This window comes from Pseudonaja textilis, chromosome 1 (genome assembly GCF_049901715.1).
Source record: "Pseudonaja textilis isolate UNSWEBS1 chromosome 1, rPseTex1.2, whole genome shotgun sequence".
NCBI classification, from domain to species: domain Eukaryota; kingdom Metazoa; phylum Chordata; class Lepidosauria; order Squamata; family Elapidae; genus Pseudonaja; species Pseudonaja textilis.
The window spans coordinates 234253157-234270109 of record NC_141990.1 but is presented as its reverse complement, the minus strand read 5'-3'; the positions used below and the strand labels follow the sequence as shown (position 1 = coordinate 234270109).

Sequence of the window (16953 nt, the reverse complement as noted above, 5' to 3'; positions counted from 1 at the left end):
TTCCTCAATTAGAAGATACGCCATGCTTCCTTGAAACACACTAAAAAACTCTTTTAGAAGTGTGCAAAGATGGGAAAAGTCTTGGGTGTGGTTTAGATCCATAACATTCTATCTTTTAAGACCTGGGACAGATCTTCAACCCAGCAATGCCTTGTAGGACCCTTTTTCTTTATATTTTTAAAATTGTGGATCTGGCACAGACTTCCGTATGTTACGGGGCTTGATCCATCACTTGAAAACTTAATATTATATTCTTATTTCTTAGCAGGTAGTAGTTAATTGATCATGTCTTATCTGTGTCTGAAATGACGCTTTAACACATATGGGAAAATGCTTCTCAATTTTCTGCAATACAGTAGACTTTCCTTGATGGAAAAATCAGCACAGGAATGGTTTCTAGAAGTAAACATTTTTAAAATCATTGCTCGAAGCAACTCTCTTGACTTGGACTCTCTTAAACCAGGGTACAACAACACTGGCAACTGTTCAGCCTGCCGTTTCTCAGATGACAAATCTCACTCACATGTGACTGCTAAAGATTCTCAAGAGGACTATTTATAAAAGAGAAGTAAAATTATCCGTCAAAGCCCTGACCAAATTCCAGTCCAGGTAGTTTATTTCCTGCCTTCCTAGAATTACACGCATGCACACACACTTACGCCCCACCTACCCCCTGCAGATTCCATTTATTTTATTTAGCACTGTCTGTTTATCTGCTATTTCCCATCGCTAAGATACTCGGTTGTTTTGTAATCGGTTAAAAATGTGCAAGCTGGAAGAAAACTATGCTACTTGCTTATGCACTGCGAAGGGTGATCTGTAAAACACCAAAAGAGTAATGTCAAAATATAACAGGGTTCTCTACAGAGACTTGCACTTTTTGTTAGATAGCATAGATTCTGTAAACTGCTGGAATCAATGGGCAATAAAACAAGCAATCTTGAAAGTGGCTTTTAAAAATAGAAAAAGAACAGTGAAGGGAAAGTCCAACCACTGTCATTACAGTAAGCACTGAAAGAATGAAGTGATTAATGCATATGATAAATGAGCTGACTCATTAATCTCAGGTTTAAAATGTGGGTTTTTTTATTGGAGCGTGCAGTATATGCAAACTGATGCTTTGTCTTGACAGAAACATTGTTGTATGTATCCCTTTTCTCTTGCTTTAGGTAATACAGTTATTTGCCAAAGTCTTAAGTGATTTCCCTTGTTGGTTTACATAATTCTTTTCAAGTATTCATCCAGAAAAATAGTGTATTTCTCCAAGGATCCAGAATTCCTATTTGAACAATATGCTATAAGTCTGAAGAATTCTAGAATTACTCATTCTTTTGAAAGATTTTGATTGATTCTTATTGGATTTAATTTTATTAAAGTTGTTTCTGGAACTATAGGATTTAGGTTTGAGGTTCGTTTTCCAATTTGTTTTGTTGGTTTTTTTTTATTAATCTGACTTAAAGAAAGAAGAAAGAATTGTATCCATTTGAGTTTTGATTTTAAAAACGTGCAAAAGCCATGGTGGCGCAGTGGTTAGAATGTAGTACTGCAGGCTAACTCTGCCCGCTGCCAGGAGTTTGATCCTGACTGGCTGAAGATTGACTCAGCCTTCCATCTTTCTGAAGTCAGTAAAATGAGGATCCAGATTGTTGGGGGCAATATGCTGACTCTGTAAACCACTTCAAGAGGGTTGTAAAGCCCTATGATGCGGTATATAAGTCCAAGTGCTATTGCTATTTATGAAATAAATATGCAAACTAGATTATAGTTATCTTTTAATATTCACAATTCTCACAAATTTGTGGTGTACATGTCTGAATTTAAAGAAAAGCCACAAGATAAATATGGGAGAAACAAAAAATAATGTAGGGGAACTATTGTAAAAATATGGATTTTTCTAGTAACATTTGTATGTGTATTTTTAAACAATTTCAGAATGATGTAAAAGGGATCAAATGAACTAAGGAGGAATGAGAAACTGAAGTCAGCAATTTAATTCATCCCACTAACCATACTTTCTTTGCTCATTCTTTTTCTCTTTTTTCATATTAATATTTGTTTAATTATGTTTCTTAACTGAGTAATAGTTTGATAATGCTAAGATACGATGTATGTGTATGAAATTCTGTTTTATGAAACAGAATTGTAAGAAAGTTTTACCAGATAGGAGATGAGGAAACTTCTAAGAGTGATGACAAGGGATACTAATACAATAATGGTATTAATACAACAACTCCCCATTTAGCAGCTACTTTAGTTAACCATCATTTGCAAATACAATGGTAATAAATAGTAGTAAAATAAAATCATGTTCTAACCAATGTATGTGCTTATAACCACATTTCTGCACCTGACATCAGAAACTTCGGGATGAGAGTAACCCTGGTGTAGGTGCATGAATTTTATCTGAATGAACTGGCAGCAACCAGCAATCTTTGCAGTGTCTCTTCACCTCTGTCTCCAGTTATAGGTTCACCTAGGGACCATTTCAGTATATGAGGAAAATCTCTGGAACAAATTGCAGTTGCTAAACAAGAAGACACTGTAGTAAGCAAGTAAAAGGATGGTTAAAGAGTGTGGGAATGCTACATATTGACAAAGCCTAACATCATAACAACTATAGCAACATCTCCAAGAGCCATTCTTGATTCATAGCTAAAGAACAGGCACATTTCCTTTGTATGCTGTCTAAAAAAATCTGTCACAAAATCAGTCATTTGCTTTTATATGCATGACGAATGTCTTCATGAAAACCAAGGGCTGTTTTAGGCTATAATTGAAATGTAGAAAGTTTCGTTCAGTATTGAAGTGGTAGGTTAGTAGAATGAGTGTAAAATATTACAAATAAAATACAGTTAATGAAAAAGAACCATTGCTCCTAATTCATATTCCCTTCCTTCTTTCAGGGGGCTTTGCCACCTTCTCGTCTTGTTTCCCAGGACTTTGTGAAGGAAAGCCAACTGCCATCCTGCCAATGAGTATCTCTCAGCCATGCTTGCCAGTGGCCAATGTTGGCCCAACACGCATCTTGCCTCATCTCTATCTAGGTTCCCAGAAAGATGTCTTAAATAAGGTACTCTATGACATTGAAGGGAGATGGGCTTGTCTTGTAGAATCTTTATCTCTTTTTGTGAAAGCACTAAGGGTCATTGCCCAGAAGAGTCACTTGCTATCTGTGCAAAATCATACATCACCCGGTTGAACAACAGTGTCTTTGTGGACCTCTGAAGTATGCAGAGACAGAGACTTCATGGGCTTCCCTTGAAGCAATAAAGGCATTAGCAGTGGGAATGTTGGGATGGTGAGGCTGTCCCTAAGAAATGTTATGTGAAGGGAGCCAGTTTTGTATTGCCAGAGTATGGTGCCAGCCAGGCTAAGGAACAACATTGACCTCAGCTTTTCCATGTCCAGCCAGAGGATGAGGTATTAGCCTTGGCATTCAGCTGTGACTGATGGTAAGTTGAGGTGCCAGAGAGTGTAGGCAGTGCAGCCTACATCTGCAAGAAGAAGAAAACAAATCCTTTGAAAGGGCCCCCAAATGCATAAAGATGAGCATAGGGAATGGAGGAGAGGGAGGGAGAGCTGCACTGTCCTTTCAAAAGGTGCCAGAATGCTTTGGCTATGATAGGACTGCAGGGAAGAAAGCATAAGAAAGAAGTCATTATTACAATATCAGTGGGCATGTATCCCAGGCTAGAGGGAGCCAGTAGCGTATTGCTCAGAAGGAGGTGGGAGGAAGCGACTAAATTAGAGGTGCAGAAAGGAAGAAAATAACATTTTATACAGGGAGTAGAAACACACAAGAATGAAAAAATTCTAAGAATGTAAGCTTGGGAGTTTGGCTGGCTCCTAGAATCTGAGGTTAGGGTTTATTGCACAGGAGAAAAATGGTAAACTCAACAAGAGGAACATCATGTTTCCCATGAAATATAGGAACCGTCTATGATGTATTTAGGTTGGTTGGTTGGTTTTTCCTTCACTGTAGCAAAACAATACTTGGAATACCTTAATGCCCTATGATTTAATCCATGGAAATGTAGCCTTTTTCCAAAGTCCATTCCTCTCTTAGAAGACATGGTGCATGCAGGCCTATTTTCCTTTCCCATTGGAAAACATAAGAAGTACATGGATCTGATTCCACTGGGAATTTATGCTGTAAAGGCATTTCAAATGTTTGACAATGTTGTTATTGAAGGTTCAGCTGTTTGCTGTGACAAGAAGCTGCTCAACTATTTTAAACTGGCAGCTAAAATACATAGAAACCCTCTATGGCTAGAAAACTTGATGGAAGGCAGTTTAGTCAAGAGAGAGAGGAAGACAATGTCCAACAGTGGAAAGTCAGTAACCTTCCCAACATTGTCGGAAGTGCAATTCCTAACCTTCTCTTTGGCCATACCGACTGTGGCTGCTGAGAACTGTAGTTCAAGATCTTCTGGATTTCCACTGCCTCTTAAAACTAGGGCATAATCAGAACCTCTGGAAGAATAGGAGAGAGGATACTGCACTGAATGACAAATGAAATAACTTAACTCTTTTTTTTCCCCTTCAGGATCTGATGACCCAGAATGGAATCAGCTATGTTCTCAATGCCAGCAATTCATGTCCCAAGCCAGATTTCATCTGTGACAGTCACTTCATGCGCATTCCAGTCAATGACAATTACTGTGAGAAACTGCTTCCTTGGCTGGATAAATCTATTGAGTTCATCGGTAAGACCGGTCTTATTGGTAAAGAGTTCTTGAAGGTTTTTTTTTTTCAGAGTATCAGCTGTTGATGCAAAGGGTTTTGGAATGATGACCAAATTGCTCAGTTCCCCATTTCCTGTTCCATTGATCCTATATTTTAAAATCTATGGTAGAGGTGGGGAACTCTAGCCCCTTTATGACTTGTTGGCTTCAACTGCCAGAATTCCATGCTGGTTCAGGAATTCTGGGAGTTGAAACCCAAAGCTCAAAAAAGGACCATAGTTCCCCACCTGTGATCTACAGTGTGCAAAATACCAGTCTTCCCTTGGAAGGTGAACCTTCTCCTTTTGTACAAAACAATTTCCTGGTGCTGATGCCCAGGTGACAAGATTAATGTAAATCTGGATATCACCGAGGAATAATTAGGACTACTTGAGATAATACTGCTCTTTCAATGAATAAGCTTTTTAAACTTCAGAACAGCCAAGCTTATTCAGATAGTATTTGTTAATATGTACAAAAATAATTTATTTCTTAAGACATAGAATGTAGGCAGTGTTTCAGATTGCCTATGAAAGCACTCTTTATCAGTGGTGGTATTCTACTGGTTTGGCCCGGTTCAAGTGAACCACTAGTAAAAAATGTTACTGTTTGGCTGAACCGGTAGTAAAAAAACAGATACTGGTATTTCTTTTTTCTTTTTCCTCAATGATTAGCTGTTCCGATGATCAGCTGTGCTGGGATCCCTCTCGCTGTCTTACTGCTTTGCCCAGGAGGCTTCCCTGAGGCCCAGGAGGCAAAACAATGGAGCACGGGAGTGGTGGTGCTACGCAACCCCTCCTCCCCTTCCCCCCCCACACTCCATTTTTGGACTCCTGGGCCTCAGTGAAGCCTCCTGGGAGCACAAACGGTCTCCCAGGAGGCTTCCCTGAGGGCCCAGGAGGCAAAAAAAATGGAGTGCAGGGGGGTGCAAAAAACAGCCACGCCCACCCTGTCACATGGCCATGCCCATCTATCCATGCCTACAGAACCAGTAGTAAAAAAATATTTGCATCCCACCCCTGCTTTTTGTCATCCTGGTATCTTCTGGAATATTGAATCAACTCCCATAATTCAGAGCCAGGATGACCTTTAGGATTTAGGAGTGTTGACATCCAAAATATCGAAAGGATGAATGAATGAATGAATGAATGAATGAATGAATGAATGAATGAATGAAACATTTCCAAACAATGCTGATATTTGTTGATTTATTTAGTTGATGCTATGCTTAAATAAATGAATGCTGTGCCCAGATTTTTAATCCAGGCTTTATTCGTTCTGTAATTTTTATCATGTCAGAGCAACATAATTTATTGCAAAAGATTGTCAAATAGACAGACATAGGCTCTAAAAATCAAATCACCCCTTCATAAGAGATGAAGGATGTAGCAATAGCACTTTGACTTACTGTATATACCACTTTATAGTGATTTATAGCCCTCTCTAAGTGGTTTACAGAGTCAGCCTATTGCCCCCAACAATCTGGGTCCGCATTTTACCCACCTTGGAAGGATGGAAGCTTCCATCAACCCTGAGCCTGGTGAGATTTGAACTGGCCGATTGTAGACAGCTGGCAGTCAGCAGAAGTAGGCTGCAGTACTGGACTCTAACCACTGCGCCACCGTGGCGCAGTGGTGCAGTATTTGCCTGTTTGGTTTCTTTAAATTATTTTAAATTTACATTATGCAAGGAAAGTATATGGAACATACAAGTCAATTACAACATTTTTTTTTCATTTCAGACTACTGGTCATGCTGGCTTGTCTAATTAGAGCTATAGTCTGAAATCCTCAGATTCCCTCTCCTTGCTACAAGCTAAACGCAAGAGTTGTGTAACCAGTATGACCAGCACAGTGAAACTTAATATAATGGCATTTGCAACAGTCCATAGTTGATATAATGACATTACTATAAAATGGTGTGATTTGCATAAGGATGTCAAGACACAAATGACGATGCCATAGTGTTCCAGATACAGGAATGAACATCTCCCCCTCCCCTGCCGCCCCTTCAGTTAATCAAAACAAGGTTAAAGCAAGTTTTGACTTAAAGCATCCACTTGTGCAGAGATAAATATCTTGTTCATATCATTTATTGCTTCTTCTTTCTGGTCTCCAAAGGACAGCCATGTTAGTCTGTAGCAACAAAAACAACAAAGAACTTTATGACACATTTTAAGATTTCAGATTTGGTAAGATAATCTTTCTTGGTACTGCCTTTGCTTCACCAAATCTGAAATGAGTCTTGGTAGCCTTTAAGGTTTCGGTGTTTGAAGTGATGTATTCTCTTCTTGTCCTGCAGATAAGGCCAAGGTTTCTAGCTGCCAGGTGATTGTGCATTGCTTGGCAGGGATTTCCCGATCGGCCACCATTGCCATTGCATACATCATGAAGACCATGGGCATGTCTTCAGATGATGCCTACAGGTAGGTGGATTTCCAGAAGAAGATGGTGGTTATTTTTCTTTTCCAAGGAGAATAATTGGTTGGCTGGTTCTTCTCTCCCATCCAATCCTCAAAAGCTCCTTAGCACAGGTTTTATTTTTTTAATAGCTATTTTTGGCGTCAAGCATTTTTTTCTCAACAGGTTCCCTCCACAAAAAACCAAGTGGACACACAAGAAAAGGAAACAATACCATAAATATCATGCCAATGAGGGAATGGTCTTTTGTGAAGCTCTAATTCTTAATTCTTTCTTAGTGTCAGCTTAGAAGCTGATTTATGTAACCGTCAGGCTTGTGGTAGCCACTTCAGTTTCACCTGCTGATTGGATCCCACTCTTTGATCATTTGGGACTATTCACATGTAAATTTAGTCATTTTGTGATTCACAGTAAAAAAAAAGAAAACCTGCGCACACTGCACAAAAAATAGAGTGCTGAAGTAATACTGTATACAGAAGGGCTTATGTATGGGTATGGAATCACCATATTGATTACACAGCCACCTTGCTGAACCCTTGAAATTTGTGGAACTTGGTAACAATTGATCATCTATTGGACAAGGAGAGATCCTTAAATATATCTCTACTTTTTAAAGGCATGGGCATGTGGGAAAGATGAATATAATTAGTTTCTAGCATTGCTTTGAATTATAGCATTTTAAAGAATCTTTTGCAACCATGGCTTGTTGATTAGATGCTGAAAATCTTGGCAATGCTTTCAGGATGTATAAAATATATCTTTATTGAAAATAAGAAAATGCCATGTACTAATCATGGCCCTTTGCTTGCCCCGACAGGTTTGTCAAAGACAGACGTCCCTCCATATCACCCAATTTCAACTTCTTAGGTCAACTCCTAGAGTATGAGAGAAGTTTGAAGCTACTCAAGGCTTTGAAGGCCCAAGGAGAGAAAGGGGAAGGGGAACCCCAGCAAGAATACTTCGAGACTTGTGAAGGTAACAGACCCCAGACTCTGTCTCTCTCGGAAAAGACTGAGGAGGTATTAAAAAGCACAATCGTGGAAACATCCTCCATTGACTCAGAGCGATCACTGGGAATTTCAAAGGTGGTCTCACCGATGGCATTGCAGCAAGGACTCAATGGGCTGCATTTATCTTCTGATCGCATCCAAGACACCAACCGACTAAAGCGGTCTTTTTCTCTAGACATCAAGTCAGCCTACTGTCCTACCCAAAGGCAGGAGATCCCGCTTCCTACTGAAGTAGGGGAAACTCCCAAGCTTTGTAAGTTGGACAGCCCTTCAGGTCCCAATGGTACGTGTCAGTTCTCTCCCCTTCCAGATGGCTCTGACTGGCCCAGCGGACCCGACTTCATTCTAGAGGCCAAAGTACGACAACGGCGGAAGCACAGGCACCAAGCTGGCTCCCCTGCCCATGGTCTGAGCCTTAATTTCAGTGGGATGTGTGCCATGCACAAAAGCACCAGCATGGAGGACAATCTCAAGCAGACTCTTCGGCTGAGCCTTCCCAATGTAGGGCAGCAGATGGCCCAGCCAGCCACCACCCCCTCCAATGCTGGCACTTGGGGGATGCACGTGGAATCCCTGAGCACGCCTTCCTCGGAGAACCCCTGGTACTTCGGCACAGACTCGGCAGCGGGCAGCAAAGGCGGCGGGGGTGGGACTCTCTTTGCCAGCGCCACTACCTACTCCTCATTCAGCTGCAGCACAATCCAGGCAAGCTGTGAGATCAGACTGAGGGACAAGCAACGAGGGGAGCAGCGAGAGGTGCGGCATAGCTGGCACGAGGACACCATGCCCGAGAAGCAGTTCAAAAGGAGGAGCTGCCAAATGGAATTTGAAGAAACCTTGTCAGAAAGCAGATCCCGGGAAGACCTGGGCAAAATTAGCAAACAGTCTAGCTTTTCAGGCAGCATGGAGATCATAGAGGTTTCCTGAATTTCACTGTATGAGATTTGAGAGCAAGTGTGGGTGCATCTGGGGGTGTGGGAGGGAGAAAGGAGTAGGGACGAGGAGGAAGTTGGGCAACATATTTAACGGAGGAGAAGGAGGGTGTGGGTGTAGGAGCATTTTTTTCAATGCCCGTGTGCATTTTCAAAGGGCATATCCGCTAAAACAAAGGCAAAGCTAAAGGAATCTGAAGTCAAGAAACATAACGGTGCATGCTTAGTGCCTCCTTTGGTTCCTACCTCCACCACCATGACAAACCACAATCACATTCCCTTTCTTGGGTAGGTGGAGAGTATATTAACTCTTTAAATATTGGGTTCTTTCCTTTTGCATGCAAAGGGTGCTTTCTCTTCCCTTCCAGAGGGAACGGGAGAGCTGATGCATGTGTCCTACAATGGGGTTGAAAGAGAAACTAAGGCGAAATTGAAGCTCGGGAGGGGTGAAAGTTTTCTTGGAGGAAAATGGTGGCTCTTCAATCCGCAGATTTTCAGTTAAAGAGTTAAAGGGAAGCAGGTTCTTTTCTTTGAAGAGTGTATTATTAATTATAATGAGTACATTCCTATCTAACTTATAGGAAGTAATTGAGATTTTGCCTGTCCATTTCCATTACAGCTGGGGCATTTCCTTTCTATTCCATCAGGATATTGGACAATATATTGGTGGCTGAAATTCAGGTGTAGAAACCTAGAGAGGTTTCTTTTCCGAGGCTCCCCTCTTCCTAGACTGAGCATGGGCCTTTGTGTTTCTCTGGCTAGCATTCTTTAAAGCTGCTGTCCAGCAGTCCTATACATATATAAATATATGTTATATATAATATAAAAGAGAGAAAAAAAAAACACAAAGAAAAAAAGTTTAAAGGTTTTACTACAGTTTTTATTGAGACAAATAATTTTTGACTTTTCTTTCTAATTTATTTGAAGCTGTTCATTCTGGCAATGATTTTCAGACAATGTAGGGGCAGCACTTCAGCTCTGTTTTTATGTATATGGTATTTAAATCTGAAACACAAGTTTCAAAGCAATACCTTAGGCCTGTGGCTCCTTCAATGGCTTGCATCAGTGGTGGAGACACCCCCAAAAGAGATAAAAGGTGTGTGTGTTGCGTGGGTGTGTGGGTGTGTATATGGGCATCTGCTTTTTATTTTTTAAAAAAAGTGAGAAAATCTTTTAACTCAAACTGAGCCAGGAATTATTCTTAATACTTCTTTAGTTTCCTTGTTCTATCACACCTTGCAATCAAAGCCATAAAACCTTCTTCTTCCTGGGTCTGAGCAGGGGATAAATAATAAGACTTGTGGCTGTAAGAGTAGGCTTAGCTATAAGAAAAAAAGGGTACCTTGAGTAGGAAGGGTGCAGACTGCATAGGAGCTATATATTCAATTAAGTATGTGCTGTCTGTAAAGGGAGTACATTAAATCTAAACCTGGGGTGGTGATGGGGAGAGCTTTTCAGAAGGCCAGAGTATTTAATTTAATTTCTCATTGACTTAGGAGAACTGGTGGGCTCTTCAACCCAAAGGCAGGCTACTCTGAATGGCTCCTCTTGTTCAAACAATGTTAAACCCAGCATCTGTGGAAGGCAGATGGAGGTGGAAGAGAATTTTGGAGAACTAAGACCATGGAAATGTTGAATAAATTATGTTGTGGTACGAGAGTAAAAATATATTTAAATATCCTCAGGCCTATTTTAGGGAAGCTGCCAGGAGGCAGTGTCTTTTTACTACTGCAAGAACCGACATTTTAGCTTCAGTTCACCATCCAAAATCTCTTGTCTCCTCTAAGTATTCATTCACCATCAATCAGGGATTTCTCAGTGAATGCAAATCAGTCAGTGAGCAAACAGTCCAAAGACAACGTTCACTCCTTAGCAGGTCATCAAAGTGAACACAGCCTTTCAAGAAATGAAGTTCTAGAAAGGATAAAGAATACTTTAGACGTAATGTGAAAGCACTTGCCAGCCCATCCCAAATTCAGTTTTCATCATCTGTCTTCTAAGTCTATAGAATGTTATTAAGAACTTCAGTTTGATCCGACATTTTGTCTTGAACTTAAAAGACTGTTGTCGATGACGGAGACAAGAAAACTAGTTTTGAAAGTTTCATCTAAGTAAGTCACTGGGAAGTAATTTGGATGAAAGTTCTTCTGCAGGTAACACTTTCCTTCTTAGGGAGGAAAGGTTTCTCTGGCACCTTTTAAAAGATGTATATCTTAAATCAGAAGAGACCATAGCCAGCTCAGGATATTTTTCACACCACGAGTAGATAATTGGACCTCTTCCCAGTTATTAAACTATGCTAATAAAATGACAAATGTAAAATAGATCACCACTGACTGGTAGAAGCACACCATTCAATCAATTTGATAGTAGGGCTAGATAAGGGGGGCGAATGGGTTTCATGTTACTGAACAGTAGGCAGATCCAAATGTGTTTCTGATGGAGAAGATTGTTTGAGAAATACTACTACACTGCTGGTTTTCCGCCGGAGTAGGGGAGATTATTTGTAAGCCACTGACTGTGTAGATGAGCTCAACCAAGCAGAGGGTTTTGCCCTCAGTGGGTCACTCTCTTGGGACTTGTGTGGAGGTTCTTCATGGAAGTGAGCTGCTTTAACCTGGTAAATGTTACAGTCCCAGTGTTGTATGAAATATTTGTCAAAGGCCTCCATTTCAGAGCGCCATGTTGTTTACATTGCCTTGAATAGGTACAAAACAGAACTTTAGGGCAAGCAAATGAACACGCATGTCAAGATAATAGTTGGCCACAAGTGTACGATCCCAGTCGAAACACAAGAGTGGGAAGGATGTTGCACATTTTCATTATTGGCTACTCTGGACGTATTTGTGGGGAGCAGCAAAGGATTCAGCTCGGTTCATGACCCGGATGCACCACAGGGGGTGCTCATCTATTTAAAATAAAGGCACAGAACTGTCTCCCTGAAAGCACATTTTCTTCTTTGTGTATCTGATTTTGCATTTGCTTCTTTCGTATCACGTGCTGACTTTTTTTTTTTTTTGAGCCAATACCTCAGGGTTGTTTGTGTAGCTTTTAAAATGAAAAAAAAAAAAAACCTTTTAGTGCATTTCTTTTCCCATTTTCTTGTTCAGCTGTATTTTTTTTAAATACACAAGACAAAAATAACAATCTCAGGTTCAGACTTTGCAAACCACAGGGGAGCAGCAATAACATGTTCTAGCATCAGGTTGTCTGTTTCCTGACCGTAGTAATTGCTGTCTACTTTGCCAAGATACAAAGTAGAGAGATCCTCATTGTATTTATTTTACCACTGTCTGTTCAGATTAGATGCTGCAAGCTCGGGAGTGACTTATGTGGACCTGCATGCTATTTTGCAAGTAATATGCAGAGGGGCATTGGACAGTGGGACTGGAGAGGTTGCAATTAGGTTCTCACACTGGCAGTATAATTTTCTTTTTTTTAAAAAAAAATGTTGAATTGTTATGCTGAAAGCAAGATGACATATTCTGCTGCAGCTTTCTTGGAGTCTGGTTTTGTACAGTATCCACAGATGCTAAAAGATCGAATTCCTCATTTCACCTGGGAGCTTGCATCAGGAGTGCAGGTGAAAAGTTCCACCTTAGGAATTTTTGATCTTGTGAAAGTTTGATTAAAGTAGAATTCGCACTAACCAGTTAGGTTTGATGAGCTGGGATTAGGTGCCTCTAGATTCCTCTCATCGATACTTATGGGAAATATTCATAAGTATCACCAAGAATTTTCAGATAGGCTGAAACAAATGAACAATTGGGATAACGGCAGAAATACCAAATGCCTGTATTACTCTGAAATAACGTACTTTTCAAGATGCCAAGATCTTTTAAGCTTGCACTTGAATAGAATGCCAGTGCTGATTTTTCTCAAATATAACCCAAAGCCACATAAGGCTCAATATTTGTAGAAGAAATAAGGTCATGAGAATATATTGCTAACCAAGGCTAGGTTGAGAACCACAAAGCAGTTCGTTTGGAGGCAGCTGACGCTTTAACAGTATCATTGTCTTGCTGCTAATTCTCCATCTCCAGAATGTGAAGAGAGGGAGGGAGAGAGAGAGACATCACTTTAACTTCACACCAGGTACAAAATTATCTAACATTCTCGGTCTTATATAGGGATTTTTCTGGCCTGCAGCACCTTTCCCACCCACCTCTGTGATAAAAAGTTTTGTTAGCTTTGTTTTGAAGGCTTTGCTGTGACTCTTCACTCTTCTGCCATGTTTTATCATGTGTCCGTTGTGGTTTTATTTATTATTTCTGTCCTCTTCGTTTCTTGTATCCCATGTGCCGTTTTTCATGTCTTCTCTACTGCATACCAATCCCTTAAAAGGATATCTGTCCTACTTTCCTCTGGATCCTAATGCTAATGATAATAAGCTATCAATGTTGTAATTGCAATGTATTATAGATTTAAGTATTTATTATTATATTATTATGTAATTTTGCTTCTATGTATGTTGATCTTCGTTTCTCTGTTGTGAATATATATGGGCTTTTCCCTTCTCCGCCTGCCCCTCTGCTTTCTCTGATTCCAACTGTATGCAAAGGCTGGTCAATACTGTGGCAGGTATGATTGCCAAATAGTGCACAGACAAAGGTGGAGAAGTCCTTCTCTCGGGTATCGTGTTTTCTTAAAAACTGCCAGACACTGAAGCTTCCCTAGATCCACTGAAGTTTTGTAGGAGGAAAGATAAAAGCTTGAACATGATTTAAGATAAGCAAAGAGTGCATCGGGAGGTTCAGAACACCTGTTTTTCATCTGACAGTAGTTTCCCTCTTCTGGACTACAATTCCCAGCACCCACAATTATTATAGCCAATGTGTTGTGATGGGGAATTATATTCCTACTTATCTGAATGGTATTCGATAGGGGAAAGTGGACATAGAGGTAATGCAGGCTAATTTCAGTGCAATGAATTTCCTCCATCCTTGGGATTAAAATTTGATGAGTGCTAAGAACTCAACAACAGTGTTTGCACTCTGGAGAAAATTTTAATTTCCCAACATCTTTTCAAGTCATGATTCTGTATCAATAGCCATCATACAAATTCATTTCATGGAAGCCAAAAGCAATTAAAAGGAGGCATTTGGTCTCCAAATCCTGTAATAAAACCCCATTAAATTCAATTTTGTAGTATAGACTTTTCTGCCACCATAGTATTGTGATTACGTTAGACTAGACAGGATAGAAGAGATACAGAGCCTGCTCCCTTACTGATAGTGAGGACTTTTTTTCATGTTAACAGTGTTCAGATATCAACATGAAAGACCCAGGTTATTTCCTTCAAAAGTTACATAGATTTCAATGGAATATTTATTTAATGTATTTAGTATTATTGCTCCAACAAAATTCAAAGTTGCAACTGTTTTCTATATAGTTGATTGTCATGGGCAAGTCTCTCTGACTTCTTCAGTATACAGAGGCAATTATGCCTGATTTGCACCCAAAACAAGTGTCCCTCTCAAATTTGTCATAGAACCTGGAGTGGCTGAAACCCCCAGGGGTGATTCCTCTGTCCTTAGGAATTGTTTGGTGACTTATATCACACACACCCCAATTTTTCCTTTATTGTTCAATGAATCAACCCCCCCGTTTTTCCTTTATTGCTCAATGAAAGTCAGTATTGCAAAACACAGCTGTGAGCAAAGGACATCTGAGTCCTTCCTAACCATCCATCTGCCACATGTTTTCCTAGCCATGCTCAGTAGGAATCAGTAGAATAGCCATTGATCGGATTGTTTTGAGATTTCAGAGAGGAGGTGCAAATTTTCTGTTGCAATATGTTGTGTTTATTTATTGTTGCTCAGAATTCTTTTGGAAAGAATAGAGAAACCGACTTAACTCAACGTTCTCAGGTGACATACGCAGAGTCCCTCTTGTCTGTGGAGCCACATTTTTTATTCCGCAAGTTCTTCTGTCTTGTAAACATTAACAGGGAATTAGGCGACTACAGGACGAGACGCTGAGCCTCTGACACAGGCACAGAACTGAAGACCTTTAGTCTGTGGATAGCCTCAAACAAGAGACAAAGACTTGGTTCTTGGGGTGATTCATAAACAAGGATTGCTCTAGGAATGTAAATTTGGATATAGAGATCGGTGTGTCCTGGGAATGAATTCTGAGTACCATCTAGGATGGGTGAAGTGGGGGGGGGGGGGAATGACACTGCATTTGGTCTGTGAGTTTGTCCCCTTCTCTCGTGATAACCAAACTTACAGCCCCTTCTGCCTGCTAAAGGAATGCTGACATTGGATGTTGCCCCTGCATTGATTTTATTTATTTATTACCGAAGACTGTAAACAGCAGTGCTTTTTACCCTCTCTTTCTTTTCCTTTCTTTTGTATTTGGGAACAATGTGTTGTAATAAATTCCTGATAGATGTTTTAACAGTCAGTGTCAGTTTTGCTTTTTTGTTAAGGGGTCAACAAATTTCAGACATATGGGATCTACTTTGTGGTTGCTACTGTTTCTACTAAAATCTAAATGTTCACCCATAGAATCAAGTAAAAAAGACATGGCCTTATTTTTTTTTTAAATGGACTATCTCAACACATATACATGAAAGAAACTGTTTCAGAACTGAATTAATCTGATATGTCTACATTTGTCTACACACATACAACATTATTTGCTATACTTGTATGTCAGTCTTAGAGGCAGAGTGGCAGTTAACAACAGATGCATAAAAACCAAAATCGATATAAATAAACCATGCACATTGGAGGCCCCACCCGCATATTATAAAGCAGCCTCTTCCTTTGCCAGCCAGAAGAAAAAAAAACATCTTTATGAGTTTCCTCAAGTTTAGGGGAGAGGGAGATGAGACAGATTGAAGATCCACTGTCAGAGAGGCCCACAAAATGTGGCTGGTAATTGAAATAGGTCCCTTTTCTGACACATTACGGTCTTGCGGGTATGTGATCTGGAGAATGTTGAGATCTACCTGGGCCACCACATTCTGTACCAGCTTCCAGATGTTCTTCAAGGGCACCTGCACCTTGAACATGTTACAATAATCAGAGCAGGAGGTGACCAGGGGTGTAAATGACCATGACCAATAGTCTTCCAGTCTGAGAATGAACATAAGACCCTCCTAGCTACATCTGTTGCCTGAATTTAAAGCAGAGCCTGCCCTGTGAGTCTTGAAGAATTCCAAATTGCAGACCATCTCTGAACAGGGTAGAATATCTTCATTCTAAGATAAAGGGTAGTTTCTTGGAATTGTTCATGCTTCAAACCAAGGGCCACTCCATCTTAGAGGAATTCAGATGGAGTCTCTTCTTCCTCATTTAAACCCTGACAAGTTGCCAGGCACTGAGACAAATGCCTACCACATTGCTTGCTCAGTCTTGGGGTGGGTATCATCAGCCCATTGCCAGAATATACTGGGCACTGTGCTGATAAATTCCTTCTCCCAGGGATTTCACATAGGTGTTGAAAAGTAGGGAGAGGAAGGACCTTTGAGGCATATCATGAAATAGAGGTCTTGGGCTAGGTCTACCATTGCCACTGGCTGGCTAGTGGTAATGGTAGACCTACAAGAAGCATAGGAAGAGCCATAGCGGCAAAGTGATTGGAATGCAGTATTGCAGAGTAACTCTGCCAATGCCAGCAGTTCGATCCTCACTGGCTCAAGTTTGACTCAGCCTTCCATCCTTCTGAGGTTGGTAAAATGAGGACCCATATTGTTGGGGGCAGTATGCTGGCTCTGTAAACCACTTAGAGAGGGCTGTAAAAGCACTGTGAAGCTGTCAAGCACTGGGGAAATCAGGAGATTCAGGCACTTCAGGCAGTTCAAATGAGTATAAAGATTTATTGCAAGCTTAAGCTCTCTACAAATACCTGACCAACTG

At 40.4% G+C, this 16953-nt stretch overlaps 1 protein-coding gene across 3 annotated transcripts in view; it reads left to right on the top strand.

The window, feature by feature from the left end:
- Positions 1–15487, top strand: part of DUSP8 (dual specificity phosphatase 8) — a 119275-nt gene extending 103788 nt beyond the window's left edge. For all 3 annotated transcript variants that reach the window (XM_087920996.1, XM_087920995.1, XM_026706751.2), the window contains 4 exons: positions 2904–3070; positions 4547–4706; positions 7025–7148; positions 7961–15487. In XM_087920996.1, coding sequence (XP_087777122.1) covers positions 2904–3070; positions 4547–4706; positions 7025–7148; positions 7961–9080 — 1571 coding nt within the window. In that variant the 3' untranslated portion in view covers positions 9081–15487. The remainder of the gene's footprint in view (positions 1–2903; positions 3071–4546; positions 4707–7024; positions 7149–7960) is intronic.
- Positions 15488–16953: the final 1466 nt, after the last annotated feature.